Genomic DNA, 21325 nt, shown 5'->3' with positions numbered 1-21325 from the left:
GAGAGCCAGCAGGAAGTACGTCTGCCCGTGCTCCAGGATTTAATGTCGGTATCAATCCACCTGCCTATGTCAAATAGAGTTTAATGGAAGGCTCTGTAAAGATTGTTTAGGAGAACACATTGATCATCACTGCAACAATATCACTTAGTTCTTGTGTGGCACATAAATCTTCAAATGTGGGAGATATGAGCAGAATAACACCAGCAGTGCTAAAGAGGTATCAGAAACATTATTTTTTTTAGTAGTATTTCCATTTTTCAGCTAGGAGCTCTGGTAGATTTTTCAAATTACTCCTTTTTAACAGAGTCAGGCAGATGTTGAAGGGCTGTGCCTTTATGTGTTAGTTTTATAAGTGAATAATAGAAGATACTTTTTTTTTAGCTAAGGTTGACCTAAAGTTGGGGAGAATCAGTTGAGATAGGGAAGGGTTTGGTTTTGTGATGGATCCAATCTATAAATCTTGCATGATGTAGAAAATCAGAGCAGATGCCTAAAGTGATACACTAGGTACTTGTAAATAGCTTGAAGTGATTTGTTTGACACAGTAAAATTTCACATGGAAATTTCCTTATTCCCTTTCCTTCCTTGTCTCTTGTTCTCCCCATTTTTTTGCACTTCTGTGTTGCTGACATGCAGCAAAACTAATCTAGATAGGGTAGCAGGGATATATATATATATATATATATATATATATGTTCATCTGGAGCTATGAGTTTAAAAATCTGTTTTTGTATGTCTGAGGAGTTTAATCAGCATCATGTATTCCTGGCATGATTTTTTATATCAAACTTAAGACTTGGAAATTTTTACAGTGGAACAGAAGTAATTCAAATTGTATCCAGCTGTGTTTTGCAGTTCCAAAGCCAGTAATTTTATCTAATTAATACCTAAGGGTAGAACTTAATCTAACTGATTGCATGTACATGTCATTGCTGTTTGTTACATAACTTGATTGCTGGTGCACACATAAATGTCAAATGATGAGTCCATGGGATTTTTTTCTCTGACTCTCTTAAACTGAAAGATTCCTTATAAATGAGTATTATTGTGTCCCTCTCAAAAATAAAACTGAAATAAAACACTATTTGAAATGCATTTCAGGAGGGCCGTGTTGTATGAAAGCATCTGTAGGACAGTAGGAGTTGAAATTGTCCCTGCTATAGCTACTTTGGTGTAAAGGACATTATGTTAAGGATAAAAGTTCTCAGATAGTGACAATTTGCTCTTCTAAATCCTCATCTTGAGAGAAGCTAATTTTGTGTGCAGTGCAGATGACAGAAGCCCATGGCATTCACCTGTATGTGCTTGCTGCAAAAGGTAATTAAAATGATCAAGGCCAGATATTCAAGGCTGAAACTGATTTTTATTTACTTAAATTCTGTAAAACTTTCAAGGATATTATATGGGAATAGTAATTTCCCCCCCCTTCTTTGTGTAAATACTACTATAAAAGAGTGATTTCTTAACTATTTCTTTTGCTTCTCTTGCCTTTTATAGAATTATAGAATGGTTTGGGTTGGACTTTAAAGATCATGTAATTCCCACTTCCCTGCCATGGGCAATTACACCTTCCACTAGACCAGCCTGCTCAGAGCCTCATCCAGCCTTACTTCTAGTACTTTCAGGAATGGAGCAGCCACAACTTCTCTGGCCAATTTTTTTTGTTTCCTTTGGTCTAAGAAAAACATATCATGATTCAGTTCACCATTTGCCAGTGTCTCAAGTGTTAAAACTTGTTCATGATTTTGGGAATGGGGTTTAGGCACATAGGAAATTCGCTTGATTTAGGAATGGCTTTAGTTTCTGTTTCTCTTAACCAAGAAGATGCCAAAGCAGACAAAATTTTTTGTTAAATTGCTGCTGGTAAAGACGTAAATGTAATGCTCTACTGCTTGGAAAAGGGCTTATCACCTCCAAAGAGACTGTGATGCTACAGGCAAAAAAAGGAGTTGAAAGTATGGTGAGCTAATCCTTGTATGCTCCATCTCAGAAAACATCTGACAGCTGAGTTCAGCAGCTGTCTGTATTCAGAAAAGACTGTTTAGCTTCAGTTTTAAATGTTCAGAAGATGGATTTATTTTTTTTTTTTGTGAAAGTGTTGGGTTTTGTTTTTTTTAATTCTTAGTAGTCAAACACAAGGTGACACTAGAAATTCCCCAAACTTCCTCGACGCTGATAGCAATTAAGCGTCCTTAGATCCCAGTTCTGCAAAGGAGGCTGCTCTGTGCTTTGGCCACCTCTGAACATGATTATTTTTGCAAAAGCCATTCCCTGAGGTAAAATATAAATACAGATGCCTTTTTACAGCATTTCCAAGGCATTGTAAAGTCCTGGTCAGTACTTTACAGGTGGAGGGTCTGAGAAGCCATGGCCTTGTGCAAGGAGGGCCAGCAAGAGCTTCACTTTGGTTCTGTGCTCTGTCCTTTAGTCACAGCTCTTGTGTCTTTTGGGTTTTGTACAGCACTTAGCATGACTGATTCGGTGTTCATTTGCCACTCAGGCTTAGTAATTCACAGTAATTTACAATAGCCCAATAACAAACACACAAATCATACTAAAAACATGCATTTTTACTTTCTCTTTTTGCCACTGCTATTAAAAGGGAGGGGTCAAAGTTTAGATTATCTTTTGACTGGCTATTTTAAACAACACACAGAGCTTATGTGTGTTAGGAAATTGGAAAAGAAGTAGAGAAGAACAAATTTAAGGCTTAAAAATTGAGATTTCCATCCTGAAGGCAGCCTCTCTCCCCTAATTAAGAGGGCAGACATCACTTGACTGCAATATTAAATGTATCTGTGGGGTCTTTTTAGTATAGTGGCAAGAAGTATAACAAAACAGAGAATCACACCATGGTTTGAGTTGGAATGGACTTACAGACTGTCTACTTATCCCTCTGCCATGGGCAGGGATAGCTTCCACTAGACCAGGATGCTCCAAGGCCCATCCAACCTGGCCTTGATCCCTTCCAGGGATGGGGATTTCACAACTTCTCTGTGCAACATATGAAATAGTCAAGGTCAAATGTGGTCAGATTAGGAATAGGTTTAATAGTAAGTGTAAAGAATAGGTTTAATAGTAAGTGTAAAAGTGATTACCTGTTGGAATGAATCACTGAAGAAGTCATGCCCTGTCTGCCTCCGATTCTGATCAAGACTAGATTTGCTGTAATGAAGCACATGTAGTTAGGGACAATAAAGGAATAAACACACCAGAAAATCTGCAAACCAGCAGGACATTGCTATGGAGGAGGTCATGACAAAGCAGAACAGGGCTTGGTTGAAGCACAGAAGGAATCTTTGCTTTCTGTCTCTCTGAACGACAGCACAAATTTGGTTGAGGCCAGCTTGACAGAAATTATGCTGAGAGGATGTTTACATGTCCTGAGTGTGATAATGGAATGTGATTAATTTAGGTGCTGGTTAAATATGGGATTGCTTATCTTATGTGCTTATCATACCTGGTTATGCAAGGTCCAGACTTTGGAAGGGCTGTCAAAGGCAGAGCAGATGAGCGCTGTGTCAGTACAGGTCAGACCTTGAAGATGAGATGGGGAAGAGCTAAACTGGAAGACAGAAGAGCAGAATTCCCTTTCTGTCTCTCATTGCCTGTCATGCCACAGCCCTGTACATTGGCTTCATTCCCTATGAAATGTTTGTCCCAACATCCATTTTCATATCTGTGTAGTCCAGGAGTATGTCCAGATAAAATTTCCTCTCTTTTCCCTTTATACAGATGAGTGACTGTAAAAGCTTCTCAATGCTCGTGGATTAACTCCTGACAAAATACCAAATTAATTTTCAGCTTGGGCTGGTGCTTCTCTGTGTGGATTGCCAAGCTTGTCCTCCTCACAACTCTTTAACACCCAAATAAACACCCTGAACCTTGATGTCCAGGGCATGTAGCTATTGTTGTTTGGTGTGCTGGTGCGTGCCTGTACCTGTGTATTGTCCCAGACAAGTGGAAATCAGAGAAACCAGCCCTGTTGGATCATCACTATTGTTGCCAGTGTTTTTCTAGATTGTGACTCAATTTGTGTGGGTCAACAGGCACGTTGTGTTACTGCTTTCCTTTTGCTTTTAGCTGCTGAATGGGCAACTACAAACAGATGCAAATGCATATCATGGGGGGAAATTATTTTCTTTCACTGCCCTGTGTTTTGTGATGAGCCATTGCTGCTGATTCAGTGTGCAACTGGAGACTTGTTTTGCTTGTTTATTTTATTTATAGTATTTTTAAAAAGCTTTTCCTGAATGAAGAGGGATTGACTCATGGAATATTCTTGCAGGTTCCAGGTTCTCTCAGAATGGCAATTTTAGTTGTTTTTCTGTGCTTAGTTCTTTTAAATGCCCAGGACATGCCAAGAGGATCCAGTGCAACAATGCCCTTAAAAATTAAGTCTATTTTCAGTCTTCAATTAGCATTTGGTTCATTTAAATTCACTTTTCATTCTGAGTGTTCACTCACCCATGCTGCTTGATAAGGAATTCTATTTTGCCTTTTCTTGTACTGAGACGCGCTAAATTTGAATTTTTTGTTTTGTTTTTTTAAAAAACAATATCTCTGAGTCTTGCAGTTAAGCTCTAGATCCAGTCCTAGGGCTGGGTCTTGCTTGAGGTTCAAGAATGATGTTTTCTCTGCATTAAGCACTCTGTACTCAGCCTGGTCCAAGATGGAGCCACAAGGATCTCCTCAGGGTGCACAAATGTAATCTTCTATTGTGTATTTCAGTTCCATACTTATGAATCTTCAATTACGTGTTTCTCTAAACACTCCAAAGGTCTTGTTGCTATTCAGTTTCTAATAAAGGCAGGTGAACATGGATGTGTGAAGACTTGTTTCAGAGTAGGAGGCATCCACTGCCCATCCTGGCTTGTTGGGCAGCAGCAGCCCTGTGACCTGTGGGAACACCTCATTCTCTTACTGAGCACAATCTCTGCTCAATGGCCTCATGGTACAGAGTTTATCTCAAAAGAGATGATTCAACAATAATAATAAATCTTAAATATGCTGACTGTGGACAGCTCCTCAGGTCCTGCCTTGAAGGGCTGGGGAAAGATGTGGCCATGATGGGAACTTTGAAGAAGTTCTATATATGTAAATAATATATATAAAGTTATATATATTTTATAAAGTTATATAAACTTTACAAAGTTACAATTAGTCCCATGATATCTCTTTCACTCTGGGAACTTAAGATTATTAATTTTTTTACTCATTAAAAATTATTTGAATATTTAAGTGTTTATTTAACACTTATTTAAAGCCATATCTAGGATCTTTAAAAATGAGTGTAATGTTAGTACAAATCACCTTGTGCCATGCTGCCAGAAAGAGGGATTTTGCACTAACAGATGTTTAGCTTTTCATTGGAAGTATAAAATTATAGGATTTCTCTTGTTAGTTTTGGAAGACCATCTGAGTGGGCTTGACATTTTTACAATAATAGGAAAAAAAAAATCTCCCTTTTAAAGAGAATTTTAAGTAAAGATAAAAAAAAAATTGCTTATTTTTCAGATCTTATTCAGGTACTTGAGGGAATTAAGCTCACATGTACACAAATGTGTAGAAAATGTTCAGAAATTCTCTTGCCAAATGCTGGTTTCTCAATTACCTGCTGCACCTGGATTGTCACCAGAGAAAGTGGCACCTTCTTGTGAACTTATCAATAAATGGGTGAGGAGATTTAGAGGGCATGACCCTTGTGCCACACTCCATTTCCACCATATTGAAAAGGTTTTGATTAATTTGAATAAAGCAGCTGGTGACAATATCAGAGCAGCAGAGTGAAGAGCCAGAGGAAGGTTTTGGAGCTGGGGGCAGATCTCAGGGCTGCTGTCACCAAACCAGTGTTGAAGCCAGGCAATGTAAAAGTGGCTGAAAGGTGTGGGGCATAAAATGAAATAAATCAACAAAGTGATTATTTTCTTGTGGGAGGCAGAGTGCAAACAAGAAACATTTTTGGAAGAAAGCTACTGATTTCTTCTGAAAAAGCTTTGAGAGGAAGGAACAGGCTGGAGAAGAGTTTTGCTGTACAACCATGCTGGGGTTGCTGCTGATCTTTTTGGAGGTGCTCCACTTGGAGCATGAGGGACTTAGGAGTGATAACAGTAAAACAAAAATAAAATTATATTTGAAATTTACAGCATGATCAAGGATCCCAGAGACAAAAGGACAGTAAGATGTGAAGAGGTGCTAGGGAAAGTGCAATTGATAATTTCAATTAATAGCATTGAATTAAACTTAATTAAGCTTTGGTTTTGGGTTTGTTTTTTCTTTCATGTTGTATAACAGGATAAAATGAAATCAGAGAAAATTCACTCTGAGCATCAGGTCAAAATTCGTTTTGAGAAAATTATCCAAATAATTTCCTATGAAAAGTTTTTAAAGCATTTCAAACTGGCCCAAACACTACAGAAAAAGGAATTTAAGAAATCATCCTGCACTGGGATACTGAGCAAACAAGAAATATGTTCCAGACTCCTCTCATTGATCTGTGTTTTTCTGTTCACAATATTTATTATTCATTAAATTCAGAAGCACATGCTGCAAAAAAAAATTTTAAATTCTACTTTTACTAATACACACACTTATTCAAAATTTGTCAGTAGCTTTTGGAAAGCATCAGTGTTTATTTTCTTCATCATTTGATATTGAACACACCAATTGTTTTGCTTTTAGGTGAGTCCCAAGGAACATTTACTTGCTGTTTGTGTCTGTCTCTTAGACTCTTGCTTTCACTGCAAGTATTTCCATTTATAAACTCAGAATTTGCTCTGTTTCATTTTTTTAATGAAATATTCAGAGGGAGTGGCATCAGAAAATACTGCCTTGTAGTGCAACACCCCTCTAATGGCTAAATATGACTGGATGTCTGTGTAGATGATCAGATGAACAAATACAGCAAGGAAGAAAAGATTAAAAGTGAAAAAAAAATCCCCTCAAAAATGAGCTCTATAGTTATTTCTCTGTGTGTAGCTGGAAACTTGAAAATTTATTTATAAGGCATTTTTATTCCCAGGGTGATAAGACTCAGTCAACGTACCAGTAATATTAATATTGTATTGACAATTATTTTATTGGAGTGATTGTGTGTTGCACTTGGAAGTCACACCGAGGTGCAGACATCAAACCAAAGACTGGCTTGGGGCTGTGGTTTGCTGGTTCTTTGCAGCACGGATTGTTCTGCTGGGGTGGGAGTCAAACACTCATCACATCTCGGGATGGAGCTTCCCCCTGCTCTCTGCAGGGCTGTGAACCTCAGAGAGGCAAGAGGAGAGAGGAAGACCTGGTCCTGCCCACTCTGGGACACCTCCTGAGGGCTGCCAATTGCTCTTTTAACCCATTCAGAGTCACTGAGGAACAGTATTTTTATGATGATAATAAGGTACAAAATGAGCCCCCCGAGGACATTTTATGGGATCAGCTGATATGGTAAATGCCCTTATCAGCAGCACCCACCATCCAGACCTTTATTTGCAGTGCCTGTAAGTGACTCTTTTTTCTAAGACTGCAAATAAAGTCATGGAATTTCAATAAATAATTCAGCCCTGGATCCTATTTCAGGTTCAGCGTTGACTTTCAGCACCTGGCTGCTGTTATTATTTGCTAGTCTGATACGCTGCTTGGAGGCATGGAAATTTGGCTGCAATTCACCAACATTTGCAGAATATGTTGTGTGACCAGATTACTACCCCTGGCTCAGAGATTTTTAATAGACATTCAAATTCCAGGTGTGCCAGATTCTTACAAGAAAAACTTCATGTGGGATTCTGGTACTGTAATGGGAACTCTGCACAGATCTTGTTTTGGAGAAACTACTCCTGTATTTGCACCTGATCTCCACTAGAAACAGGAATAATTTGACTAGAATTTGCATTTCCTATGACACCTTTTGACACTGATCTGTCTCATTTTATTTTCTGCAGCTTCCCCAGGGGGAAATGGTTGGGGTTTTTTTGTGGTTTTTGTTTTTTTTTTTTTTTTGTTTTGTTTTTTTTTTTTATCTAATTAACTCTCAGCATATAGAATCATCAATATTTGAAAGTATTAAAGTTGGTGCTTTGAGAATAGCTAAATAAGAGGTATTCACAAATTCTTTCTTCAGAGCACTTGTGGTTTTAATAATTTATTAGGAAGAAACTAGTGAATCCAAAGTATGACTCTGCTTTCACTGAAGTCAGTGGAAAATTTAGTGGGAATATTTTGTGTGAATTATGACTTTTATGGAATTACATAAGGTACGTTATCACTGAATCATAGACTATTTTGAGTTGGAAAGGACATTTTAAAGGTCATCTAGTCTGATTCCCCTGCAATAATCAGGAACATCTTTAACTATATCAGTTTATGGAGAGCCTTGTCCAGCCTGACCTTGAAGGTTTCCAGGGTGGGGCATCACCACCTACTCCATTGGAATATAACACATTAGTGGGTGGGGCACATAAAGGCAAAATCCCAGATAAGGTCCTGCAGGCTTAAGCTTCCAAAATGAAGGAGCTGCATTTTGGATATGCAGAGCATGAACAGGCACTGAGATCGATATCTTGCAGGACAAGATCCTTCCAGTACCTGAAGGGAGCCAGTGGGAAAGATGGAGAGAAAATATTTACAAGAGCCTGGGGTCACAGGACAAGGGGGAATGGCTTCAGACTGAAAGAGGACAGGTTTAGATTGGATATTAGGAAGAAATTTTTCCCTGTGAGGGTGGTGGGGCCCTGGCACAGGGTGCCCAGGGAAACTGGGGCTGCCCCATCCCTGGAAGTGTCCAAGCCAGGTTGGATGGGGCTTGGAGCAACCTGGGATAGTGGAAGGTGTCCCTGCCCATGGCAGAGGGGTTGGAAATAGATGACTTTGAAGTCCCTTCCAACCAGAACCACTATGATTCTAAGTTTGTCTTAATAAAAAAGATTTGTGACTTTCATGTTCAAAGCCATTACCTCTTCCTATGAGATACAACACTGTACCCCAAACAACCAACAGTAGCTGATGCTTCAGCATCTCTACTGAATTTTACTGAAATCATCACAATTTTCTAAATACTGCTGCGTCCTGACTCCCCAGATCCTGTCACTAAGGTTCCTTCCAGTTCTTGAACCCACATGCATAAATGCAACTGATAGATAAGAAAAAAAGATTGCATGTGTAAGTGATGTGACAATTTAGGTACCTTTGGAAAAGCCCAGAAATGAGATGTCGACTTCTCTGGGAGAGAGCTGCTCCCTGCAATGCAAACAGGCGACGCTAGAGGGGATTTTACTACCACTCTATGTGAGGCATGTCCCTCTCCCAAAAACCCTTCCAAAACATATATTCTAGTTCAGCCACAAGATGTTGGCTACAGGCTGAGCAAAATCTATGTTTGTATGATGCTAAAGGTCAGGAAAGATTATGATAATTGTCCCCTCTGGCCATGAAACTTCTGAGGGAAATTCTGGTCCTGTTAAAGTCACAGACAGAATTGCCATTGATTTCACTGGGGCCAGACTTCATCCTGTGCAGGTCAGAGGGAAGCAAATATCTGTGTCACCCAGCGTCCAGCACTGGCAGCAGGAGCAGTTGTCAGAGTCACTAATATGTAGTGGTAAAAAGGATTTTTAAAACATCCTATGCCCCCTCTCCTCTTTGCACCAGTATGAAATAAATCAAGACCAGTTTTACCAGCTTCTTTTGCTTTCTTCAAAGCCTCCACTAGATGCAGATTACACAACCTCCTTAGAAAGCCTGATTTTTGTTGCATTAGTCCTATAATTACACTAGATTTTTTCTGCTTCTAAATCTTTATTGTTGCAAATGAGCAAAATACTAAATCCCATCTTCTGAGGGCATGAACAGCAATGGATCATCATCCTCTTTGTGAAGCAGCCTTATACATGCTTGAGAGCTGTTGTTGTAGTGGAAGAACATGTGTACATCTCATTATCTTGTTGCTGTTTCCTGTAGAAGCACAGACTGATGATTCACATTGTGATTTACGTAAAACCTCCTTCATTTTACCCTCACCAGCTATTCCCCATCCTACATTTTGTACATTACATTTTGTTTTTCTCACATCTCAAGGTTTTATTTTGCTAAATTTCATTTAAGTGACTTGAGACACTTTGTTCCAACTTCTTAGCATCACTTTGAGTCTGCTGCTCTCCTGGGAAATCCCAGTAACCTCTCTGTGCTTGTCGTCAGGAAACTTTGTAAGGTTCTGTCTGTTCCTTCCTCCATGTTGCTAATGGAAACATTAAACATGACTCATCTTGTCACAGATTTTTTATGGTACCTCTATCTCTTAGGTGTTTATGCACTAACAGAAAACTTGATTATTGCTGCTCCGTAAGTATTTTTTCAACTACTCATACAAGCACTTTGCTGAGGTTTCATGCAGGTCTTGTTTCTCTATGTTGTTAATGGAAATGTGGTCTGGATCTGATGTCATAAGCCTTACAGGGGTCAGTTCTATGTACCTGCTGCTTCTTTCCTACCCAGAGTGATGGGAAACATGGCAGAGAACAAAATTTACTGGGGTTAATTAATGTAATTTCTTCCTGATATGTCCATATTGTCTCCTCAACTTTAGATTTCCACATTCACTTGTAAGTTACTGTTACTCATTTGTTCTGGTATCTTTCTGTGTGTTAAACTTATATATCTTACATTTCTTGAGTTCTTTTCTTGTTTCTGTGGCATCTCACTCACAGTGAATTATTGATGTGTCCCCAAAAAGCAAAGCTTTTAAAAGCTGTTCTCTGAGGTTGCATCCAATGGCTGATGTGGGGATCCTGTGCCAGGATCTTGGTGAGTTGCTTTATTAGATTGGAAAAGGCTCAGGAAGAAGTGAAAAGGATGACTGTTATTTATTGATCAAGCCAAGAATGAAACACCTGTATTTGCAGTCTGCTATGTTCCAGAGCACAGGAATTTTGTGCACAATCTGCTATCAAGCGCTGTGATGAGAATGGCAATTTTTGGTAATGAAGAATTTCAAGGTTTTGCTCTAAATAGCGCAAAGTCTAAAAAACCCATTTTAAAACATTCACAGCACTACTGAACAGAGGCTGTGGTGGGTTTTCTGTGAGGAGGGAAACTGCAACAGTAATTTTAAAAGTGAATTTTGGTTGCTGGGTAGGCTGCTGGGCAGCCAGGAGCCCTGTGAGTCCTGCTGAGCTGCATGTTGTGACCCTCCCACTTTGTGTGGTCCCAGCACCCTGCCTGTCCTTGGGGGCTGGCAAAAGACCACAACTCCAGGAGTATTTCCCAAGGTGATATGGCCAAAGCTTTTGTTCATCTCCATCAGGTATTTGTCAAATTCCAAGTGGGCTCCTCAAAGAATATTCTTCCAATGGAGATTTTATTTTTGAACACCCTGAATTTTTTGTCTAGTTGCCCAAGAAACTCACAGTCAGTGATACTTCCCTCTTACTGAGGCTTTTAAAATCAGCTTTTCATTTTGGGTGGCTTGTGGCATGATTTGCCAAGTTTAGAGAGTTGATACTTGTGAGAAGTCAGCTGCCTTCAAATTGTCTCACAAGATCTAAAACTGTTATCCACTCTGAAAATGTCAGCCTGCATTAGCACCCATCCTTTAGCTTGTATTTTGCTGACATTAAAAGAATATAAATACATGTTCTTTGTGATTTCTTTCTACAGTACTGCTGGTGTTACTTAATGACTCTCACTCTTCTGGGGGCTTTTCCCTTAGACATCCACCCTGTGAAAGTCAGTCTTGGTGCACAGAAGTTCCTCACAGCAGAGCAGGCTGGAATATGGTCTCTTGGGAAAAAATGTTTTGGTACCAAACTTTATATGTATATATATATACATATATACTTACATACATACACACACACACACATATACATACATACATACATACATATATATACATATATACATTCACACACACACATATATGTGTGTGTGGTGGTGTAGGAAGTTTGGTTACAGTTCCCACTGCCTCTGATTATCTAATATTAAATTCTCATTAGGTTGACCACATGCAAAACTAAGTACCAGATCTATGAAGATAAATAAGATGAAAATAATACCAAATTCTTGGGTGTCAGACCAGTCTGTGCTCTTCTACTCTAGTAATATTTGTCAAGTCATGGAACTGTAGAAGAAAGCAGAAGAGGTGATGGAATAGCATGGAATCCTTTCCATGTGATCAGATCAGTCACCCATATTTAGTCTGTAGTCTTCTAAATCTCAACTGCACGACTGATTGGAGTTCTCAAACATCACGAGGTTTATTTCAGAGCAAAACTTATTTCATGCAAGAGGAAACAGAGTGGCCAGTGGCTCCAACAAAGCCCTTCAGGTACTGAGGCCTATTTGTGCAGGTTGATCCTTGTGCATTCAGCTGTTCTGCTACCAGGATCTCAGCTGATATGGCAGATGAATCTGATCTTTAGCTGTAAATATCCTAAGCCATCATGAAAGGATTCTTTGGAAGAAGCCAGCCTATAGGACTGATCACTTCCGGCCCATGCTGCTCCTCATGTGGATATAAAAAGTTAAAAAATCATAATTTACCAGACCTATAGATAATATTTGTCGTGTCCTAACTACATGATGCCCACAGGGTCTCCAATGTGCAATTCCACCTCCTGAATGTCTCAGGAGTACAAATGCATCTCTTCTAAAGCTGCAGAGATGTGAGAGTGTGGTGGCAGCTCCTTGGAGATCCTCAGCCCTGCTGACATGCTGCTCAGCTGGTTGAACCCAGTGTGAGAAGCCAGCTCCTCTCAAATTGGCCAGCAGCACAGACCAGTTCAGCTTATGTGCATCTAAAATATATGCCTGTATGTAATGCCAAACTTGGACAGCATTTTGGCTGGCTTTTGGGGAGCTGGCTAAAGAGTCTTACCACTTCCTTTTTGTTTTGTTACTACCCTGACAGTCCTTAAGGCAAATGCTCTATTTTTATTTGACATATATGCACATGGTCCATTTCCATGTGTGTGTGCTTAGGAATCTATTCCTGCTCTATCTTGCCTTCCCTTGGAAGGCTGCTGCCCACGGCTTCTCCTAGCAAAACGAAATCTCAGGAAAAGTCCAAGGAAGTTAAAATGTTGTGCAGCAAATTTATTATTGTTTTTATAGGCCCCGGCTCAGGAAAGTACTTAAGTATGTGCTTAAGTTCTACTGAAATCAACAGGACTTAAGAACATGCTTAAAGTCAAGCATATACTTCCTCTGAATTGGGATGTATTTCAGCACATGCTTAAATGCTTTCCTGAACCAGAGCCACAGTCAACAAGAGTGTCCTGTGATACACAGGGCTTGTGAGACTAGATTTACTTCTTACTTAAGACCTACCAGCGCTGTTCTATGAATGTACAGTTCTTAACTTGCCTCTTGGTTGGTGGCACTCCAAAAAAGCTCACTGGCTTTTGCATTTGGATGAGAAATTGGGAAAGAAAAAAGTACAAGAAAATGGAAAAAAAATAACCCTTACTAAAGCAATACCTTGGCATGTCTGATCTCATGTTGCAACCCATGTTTTTTCCCTACAATGGAGATTTGTGCTATTGTGTGTGTGGTATAATTACTAAGACAGATTTTTTTTTTCTTAATAGCATAATAAATAGGATATTTCCTGGCCTGCTTTGTGTTTCCAATAGGATTTTCACTTCCCCTTTGGGTTCTGAGCGTAAGGAGAGTAAGTGTCAAAAGGCAGGAGCTTTCCCAGTTTTAAAACAGAGAGGGTGTAACCATGTGTAATGTGAGCCTTGAGTTTGATTGTAGGGATGATGAAATCAAATCCCTTCTTAATCCTTACTGGGAAACATTGAGGTGAATTAGCCTGCTTGGTTTTGTTAACTTGCTAAAATCCTTTGGAAAAAGAAATGTGTTTTAATGTCATCAAAAATATCTCCTTGCTTTACCTAACAGACCCTTGGACCACGTGCAGAGTGACCTCAGTGCAGTGAAAAATGAAAGGAGAGGGAGGATAGATAAACCCAAATACATTATTTGCCTGGAAAACCCACAGTGTTTTGCCATATGCAATTATTTCCAGTGCTGCCATTTTTAACCTAGATGCTTAGTCATTATTTATGATGGTATATTTCTTTAAAGTTCTGTATTTTTGGAAAAAATGGAACTTGTCTTTTTCTTCTCCCTTAAGGTTAGTTAAAATAATATACAGTTGTCTGTGTGTATTGCAGTCCCCGTGCATGTACCAGTTAGAGTATTTTTGGAATATGTGAGGAAATTTACTTCAGTTATTTAATTTATAGCAAAGTATTAGCTTGAACTTGAGAAGAGCTCCCTGTTCACCTCGTTCAGCTGTCCTGTGCAGTGTCTGGAGGCTTTTGATATTGCCATGACTTCACAAAAATATTTGACACAAGTTCATAAAATCACTGAGTCTATTTTTTCTCCTTCCCAAAACCACCTAAATTTTGTTAATTGATGATGTGTTCATGCAGCCCCCCCACATGCACACAAATGTCATTAAGGTTTAATTAATTCACTAAAAATAGCTAAACTATTTAAGGAGGAGCACCTTATAATTAATAGAGGAGAACATGTTGTTCATTCTTGCCATTTCTCAGATAGAGGGAAGCAGCTGGTCTGACAGTAGGCTTTTCCTGATGTGATTATACTGAGTTCCAGGGCAGGACCTTGCATTGCTTGGTGTGAAGGACAAATGCAGCTGGAGACTAAACAGAAAAGCATGTTTTTTGAGTAGGTAAATGAATAAACTTATGTTTGTAGGAAGCAATGTGAACAGAAAGTGTTGTTTCCAAGATGGAGAAACGTGTCTAGAAATTCTGTCTCCACAAACTCCAGACTTTTCTATTGCTGGGGTCCACATCCATCTCACTTAAAACTAAGACACTCAGTGGATTCAGTCGAAGTGAAGGGTGGACAGATTAATCTTGCAGATGTGAATCTTGGCCTGCCCACACAGGAGGCCTTCCCTTGGTCCCTTCCCTCCTAAGTTAAAGTAGGGAGTAGTGAGCACACACTAAGTGAGTAGTGATTGGCCAAAGAGTCTCACCCAGCAAATCCTCAAATCTATTATACCTTTCCATGGTCACTATGGGGATTTGCCTTTTCAGGTGAGGTTCTTCTCAGCTGGGAGTGCACTTTAACAACTCTATCTCCTTTATCTTAGTGCCCACAAAGCCTCATGCCTGTCCCTAGCTGCAGTATTTTATTCAGAATTGTCAGTAGTATCCCTACTTGCAGTCATTATATCAGAAATATCCAATATTACTGGCAGGGAGAGTGCATATGTCACCAACTTGATCCGTTTCATAAGTGCTTCATCACTTTTACTGTGTTTCAGGGAAGCTGCATGAGAAAGCTTTTGTGAAAAGCAGCAGGGATAAATGGTGGTTCTCCAGCTTGTCAATTATTTGTTCATTTCTTTCCATCCACCACTTGAGTTCTTGATGAAGGTATTATTTAATTCCTGCCTTTCTGAGCCCTTACCCTTTGACAAATATGTTACAAGTTTGTATTTATGCACTACTGGGGTGCTTTAAGAAAGCTGTTTTTCTTTGAAGCTCAGAGTGACTAAGCCTGAGAAGTTTTCTTTCTCATCTCCTCCTGGTAGTTAATAGACTTCACAAGGGATCTCAAAATACTCTGATAAGCCTTTGAAGTTGTTACCTACTAAGGTTTTGCTCTTTCTGAGTGCTGAACATTGAATTACTGACTGCTGTTAGAAGCAATGAGAAAGGATTCACAAACCCGACAGAGCCTTGCCTATAATTTCCACAGAAAAGGAGCTGAATATAATGGATAAATTGTGTTGCTGGGGAGATTTTGATTCTGTTCCCTCCTCTGTCACCAGTTTGCCTTGTGATTTGTGGTAGCATTTTCAGTTATGCCAGTCACATGAGATCAAAACCTATGAGTCAGTCTCCACCCAAATCATGAGCCTGGCTTCCAGATCCCAGAGCTTTGAACAGAGATCATATCGATCATACTGCACTTTTTCTTTAGTTTATCTTCTGTTTTTGGAATTTCCTCTGCCTATTCCCAATGTGTCTCTAGCAATAAATGTTTCCCATTGCTTTGGAAGTGTTGAAAAGGAATTTTGACCATTTGGGACAGTTGGAGGCCTCGTTTGATCTACACAATTTTATTTTTGATCACCAGGTCAGTCTTATTTCTTCGAGATTTCACATCTTCTTCCTTTTCCCTATGATTTCTGCATCCTTTAGCCCCACACAATCCATCACTTCTGTTTCTTCCTTGTCATTCTCATTCTTCCAGTCACATGGTGAAACTCTTGGGGATGTCCTTTGCTAAGAGCTGGACTCAATGATCCTTGTGGGTCCCGTCCAACTCAGAGGATTCTGTCATTCTGTGATTCAGCTGATTCAGTGATTGTGTGATTCAGCTGCTCTGTCCCATTTTTAGCCCTTTGGTCTGGAGATGGTTTTTCACCATTCCCTTGAAGGACAGAGAACATATAAGAAGATGCAGGTCTGGGTAACCCTTAATCTTTGCATGAGAATAAACAAACAGAAAGAGCAGGGAAATTGTGTTCCTGTGTCTTTCCTGAAAAAGATTAAATTGTGATGACTAAGATGGTGAAAAAATCAAGGGGAAGTTTGGTGTCATATCTCTGTTTTCTCCCATAGCATTTGCCTCTTTTCGGGAAGGGTAAGAAGTCAAAAGCTCCTGGCAATGGTTTAACAAGCTAAATCCAAATCAGAAAATGTGACTTTGCAGTAATTATGGCATGCATTATGGTGGTGCCTGGAGTTCCCATGGTGACATTATTGCTTTGCCATGAAATTTGCAGAACAGAGCTAATGCTTAAATTAATGTAATTTTGCAAAACCAGGCTACTCACACCTCAGGTAGATGGGAAATGCATCCTCTCTTGCTCATCCTCGTGTCCTACATTCTTTCACCCATGTGGTTTGCTGATCCTTGCATATAACATGTGCCAGACATACTGCAGATCCATAATTTCAAGTAAAACTTCAGCCAGACTGTTCCCCCATATATCCAGGTACCTCTAGAGTCTGAGTGCTTGAAACTGAATCTGAATCCAGATCAAAACTCTTTACACAGCTCTGAACTTTGTGACTGGTTGTCTCAAAGCCTTGAATTCACACTCTCCCCCTAGTTTGGTGACAGGAAATGTGGAATTTGTTTTGAAACCCAGAATCATCAAAAGTTGCATTCAAGACATGAGAAAGATTCTTGATGTCCACCAAAAAATATTTTGGCTGAACATTTCACAGGCAAGGCTAAATTTGTACCAACTGGACATATCTCAAAAATGTTTCTAGTTGTGCTGGGGATGTTTCACAGAGCTGCAATAATTAGAAGGGATTCGTTCTTTAAGACCGAGAAATGCTACCTCACAGCTTGAATATTAATAAGAGAAAATTTATGAGAGCCAACAGAGTAATATAATATTGTCTCCAAAGGAAAAGGGCATTTATTTGCTTAGCTCTTTCATCAGCCATTTTTGGACACACACTGTGTTTAAAATACAGTTATGCAATCCATGTGGGTCAACAACGGAAGGTTGGTTGCTTCACCAGGATTATAAGAATCTTTTAAACACAATGGTACCACAAATTAAAATGGAAATCTATCAAAACAATTATCATCCTGAAAGCCTTGGCCACAAGCATAATCATTGTAGAAGGATGTTGTCCTTGGCCAAAGCTTTGGCACAGTTCAGCTGTTATTTGTATCCTTCCATGGCTCATAGTTAGAATTTGAATGGCTAAGGGCCATAAATTTTTAGAGGAAAGCATAGGCTGTTCCTCAATGCTAACACTAGCAATTTTGTATTGTTGTGTAGTGGTTTGTAGGCAACTCATTAGATACTAGAGATAGGAACAGACTGAATGTGGTGGTTGAAACCTACCTTGAACCTTGGAAGAACTCAGATGGAGATTTCTGTCTGGACTTGGCTGTTTGTGTCTGAGGCAGTCGTTGATGTCAACAAGAATGAGTCAATGTCCAGAGTTTTTGGGTTTAGCTCTATAGTACACATTTTAGATAGTAAAATAGTGAAGCAGATATTGATATATCAATATATATCTGATATAAACTGCAGTCTACAGACTTAAATAAAGCAGAAATCAGGTCCTGAATGTGTCCACCCTGTCCATGAGGCAGGCGGTTCTGTAGGGATGAGAGCAGTTGAAAGAACACCCTGGATGTTTCTTGCCATCAGCAAGGGACACATCTCCTTAGAGATGTCCTCAGGAGAGGCTCCATGTTTCATCCTTGAGCTCCTGACAAAGGCTGAATCCTGAAGGAACTCCGTTCTTGTGTTGATGATAAACTATATTAAATAAAAAGCACTGCTGGTTATTTTTAAAATGCTTATTTTTCTTTCACCATCCAATTTTCCATGTTGAGGGAGGTAAATGAGTGACAAATCTGAAATCCATTTTTCTCTTTCTGTTCCCCAGGCCGGTATAGATGGAGAAAGCATTGGGAACTGCCCATTCTCCCAGCGTCTCTTCATGATCTTGTGGCTCAAAGGAGTTGTATTCAATGTCACCACTGTTGACCTGAAAAGGTAAAAATTGTTCATATAGGTGTATGACCTATATATTGTTCATATAGGTGTATGCACTATAGAAAGACCCCCTCCAAGTTAAATCTGATTTTTATCTGGCCTAGAGAGCCTGTGGTGCACAACAAAATAGTTTGGGATTCAGGTTTGGTTGTTGGTTTTTTTTTTCCCCTCACTTGTGGAATGTTTTTATATTAAACAGGGTGCTTGGGGTAGTTTCAAAGTCTTCCAACCACAAATTACAGGAGAGAAAAAAAAAAAAGGCAGACTGATTTTGTAGGAACTATAAATATCTGTGCAACTACCCAACCATAAAGATTAGTGATTTCATGACTTTTTCTCTGCTTGCAGAAAGCCAGCTGACCTGCACAATCTGGCTCCTGGGACCCACCCACCTTTCCTGACATTTAATGGAGAAGTCAAGACAGATGTTAACAAGATTGAGGAATTCTTGGAAGAGACTCTTGCACCTCCAAAGTAAGACCTTCAGATTTTTTTTCAGTCAGTATTCCATTTCCTAGGAATGAAAGATGTCCTAAGAAGAGTTCCTAAAAAGCACTCCTTCCTACAACCTTTACTTACAGGAGTAATATTTATTTATGAAACTTGCTGGCTTCAGTGAGATGACTTCCATGTGTGAAGGTTACTTATGTGACTAATAACTGCAGAATGTTTTCTCTGTACACATTTCAGGATGCCCTTGTATGCAGAATTAAGGAGACCAGAGTTAGAAAAAAATTGTAGGGGTCTGGTGGCCACATTTTGCAAAGCTAAAAATAACTTGGAATAGATGCTAAGAATTGCCACACAAAATATCTGTGCCAGGAAAAGCATTTTACAGTGAAAAAATAGAGGATTCTGAGCTGTATGGTGTGTTAGGAAGGTTGGAAGGGAAACTGATTACAGAGGACAAGAGAGGCTCTGGAAGCAGAAAAGTGCTCATTACTCTAGTCAAGAAATGACAAGAGCCCATAAATGGAAGTTATAACTAAACTAATTCAAATTAGAAATAAGGCCCAGATTTTTTCAGTATGAAAAAGCTACCAATGAAAGGTTTAGATTTACCAGATATGCCTTCCTTAGTCAAACATTTTGGACTTAATACAAGGATAACGGAAAAAAAAGAAATAGTTGGCCTGTGAGTTGGACCTTAGAATCTATGAATCCATCAAATTTGGCTTGGTTCCTTATGGAGAATTTTACCTCCAAGTGAATCAGCAGCTAAAGGCCAGTCCTGAGGCAAGAGATCAGGCATTTAAATTTTCTGTAGTCTGCTCCAAGACCACTGAAGTCAGTAGGAGTCATTAGTTTGTGTTTATCTTTCAAATCAATATATCCCTTTTCACCAAATATCTATAAAAAGCAATGCAGAGACTGGAACATTTATGTTCCTTCACTGGGTTAATCCTAATACCCCATGCTATTCCATCCTGGAGTACATTTCCAGAGTAGAGGATTAGACATGACTGCCATTCTTAATGGAGAGATCTGCCTGCCAAACTCCCCTGCACCTTTCTGGAAATATATGCTTCCTTCTGATTTGAGGCTGATTTTGGACTGTGGTTGCACAAAGCACAAGTCCAATTACCTTTGTCTTGACACTATCCCTGTGTAGCTCCCCACATGCCTGCCTTGACAGACAGAGAGCAGATACTGTTAAGGGGTCTTTCAAGGTGTATTTTCAAGGTGTAAGAGGGTATTTTCAAGGTGTTGTTTTGAGATGAGTGTTAATTACAGTTCTTTACACAGGAGGTTTTTCTCTCTTGTAAGTTATATTTGTAGCCAGCACTGTGATGCTGGTAGCAAGATGTTACTCTCCTCACTGCTTTTGCCTGTCCAGGTACCCAAAGCTGGCTGCTAAGCACCGGGAGTCAAACACTGCTGGAATCGATATCTTCTCCAAATTTTCTGCATACATCAAAAACACCAAGCAGCAGGATAATGCTGGTGAGTATGGCCATTGCTGAATGTGCCAGGGAGTTTGTGTGCTTAGAAGTGGAAGAATTTTGCCATTCTCTCATCATTTTGTTGTAAAATTTGTTGAGATGACATCAGGTACAGCTGCTGATCAGCCTGAGGTGGTTGGTTAGGTGGACTCAACTCACGTGTCTCCACAGTTGAATTAACTACATCTGTAGTAGTAAATAAAAGAGCCACAGAGTGTTTGGTAGCCTCTTTACCAACAGCCATGGCACGACTCCTGTCCATAGCCCACTTTCCTCGCCAGAACAGGATCCCCAGCTGCTTACTGGAAGAGACTGGTGGCCTGTGCTACCTCCTTCTCTCCCCCAGCTCTACCTAGATGAGTGTGTGTTGGCTGGACCCAAACCTGTGAGAGCAACTCAGGCTTTATTAGATGTTGCCATCAGGCTCTTGGCCCTCTTATTTTATGATTATGTTACGCTGTTATAGCTAATTTGCTCATATAAATGGAGTTATATTGAGACATTCCATATAAAGTAATTAAAAGAAAGAAGTGAATTTAAGAAATGTAATTACACTCTGTAAGCTCCAGATTTTCCTTCAAATTTGTTTATGAAAAGAAAGAGTCCCCTAGAAGCCAGATGCCATTCATATTTATATGCATCCCACACTGTCTTAATAAAATTGCTGTTCTTCTCCACATTCCTTTCCCATCGGAGACACAAGACTTCAGCGAGTCTGAGCTCCTCTTGCTCCATAAAGCTGTGGATTTACACATCCCTATCCCCTGAGATGACCTAGTAGAATATTTCTAGTCATTCACTGATGTACCTTCTCCCTTATGTTACTGCTTTCACAGACAGAGACCTAAGGCATGTTGAATACCATGGATTTATA

General features: G+C 39.5%; 1 protein-coding gene across 6 annotated transcripts in view; it reads left to right on the top strand.

Annotated features, from left to right (window-relative positions):
* The window catches only part of CLIC5 (CLIC family member 5), a 76318-nt gene that overhangs the window by 31808 nt on the left and 23185 nt on the right, over positions 1-21325 (top strand). For 3 of the 6 annotated variants that reach the window (XM_023924259.2, XM_023924260.2, XM_023924261.2), the window contains 3 exons: positions 18399-18508; positions 18857-18982; positions 20346-20452. In XM_023924259.2, the coding sequence (XP_023780027.2) occupies positions 18399-18508; positions 18857-18982; positions 20346-20452 (343 nt within the window). Of the gene's footprint in view, positions 1-10304; positions 10324-10494; positions 10584-10708; positions 10786-18398; positions 18509-18856; positions 18983-20345; positions 20453-21325 lie in introns of those variants that run through there. The other 3 variants (XM_023924262.2, XM_086875636.1, XM_086875635.1) reach the window with 3 other exon arrangements.

Source organism: Cyanistes caeruleus, chromosome 2 (assembly GCF_971803275.1).
Source record: "Cyanistes caeruleus chromosome 2, bCyaCae1.hap1.1, whole genome shotgun sequence".
Classification (NCBI taxonomy): Eukaryota; Metazoa; Chordata; class Aves; order Passeriformes; family Paridae; genus Cyanistes; species Cyanistes caeruleus.
Note: the sequence above shows the minus strand (reverse complement) of the source record. Positions and strands in the feature narration are given on the sequence as shown.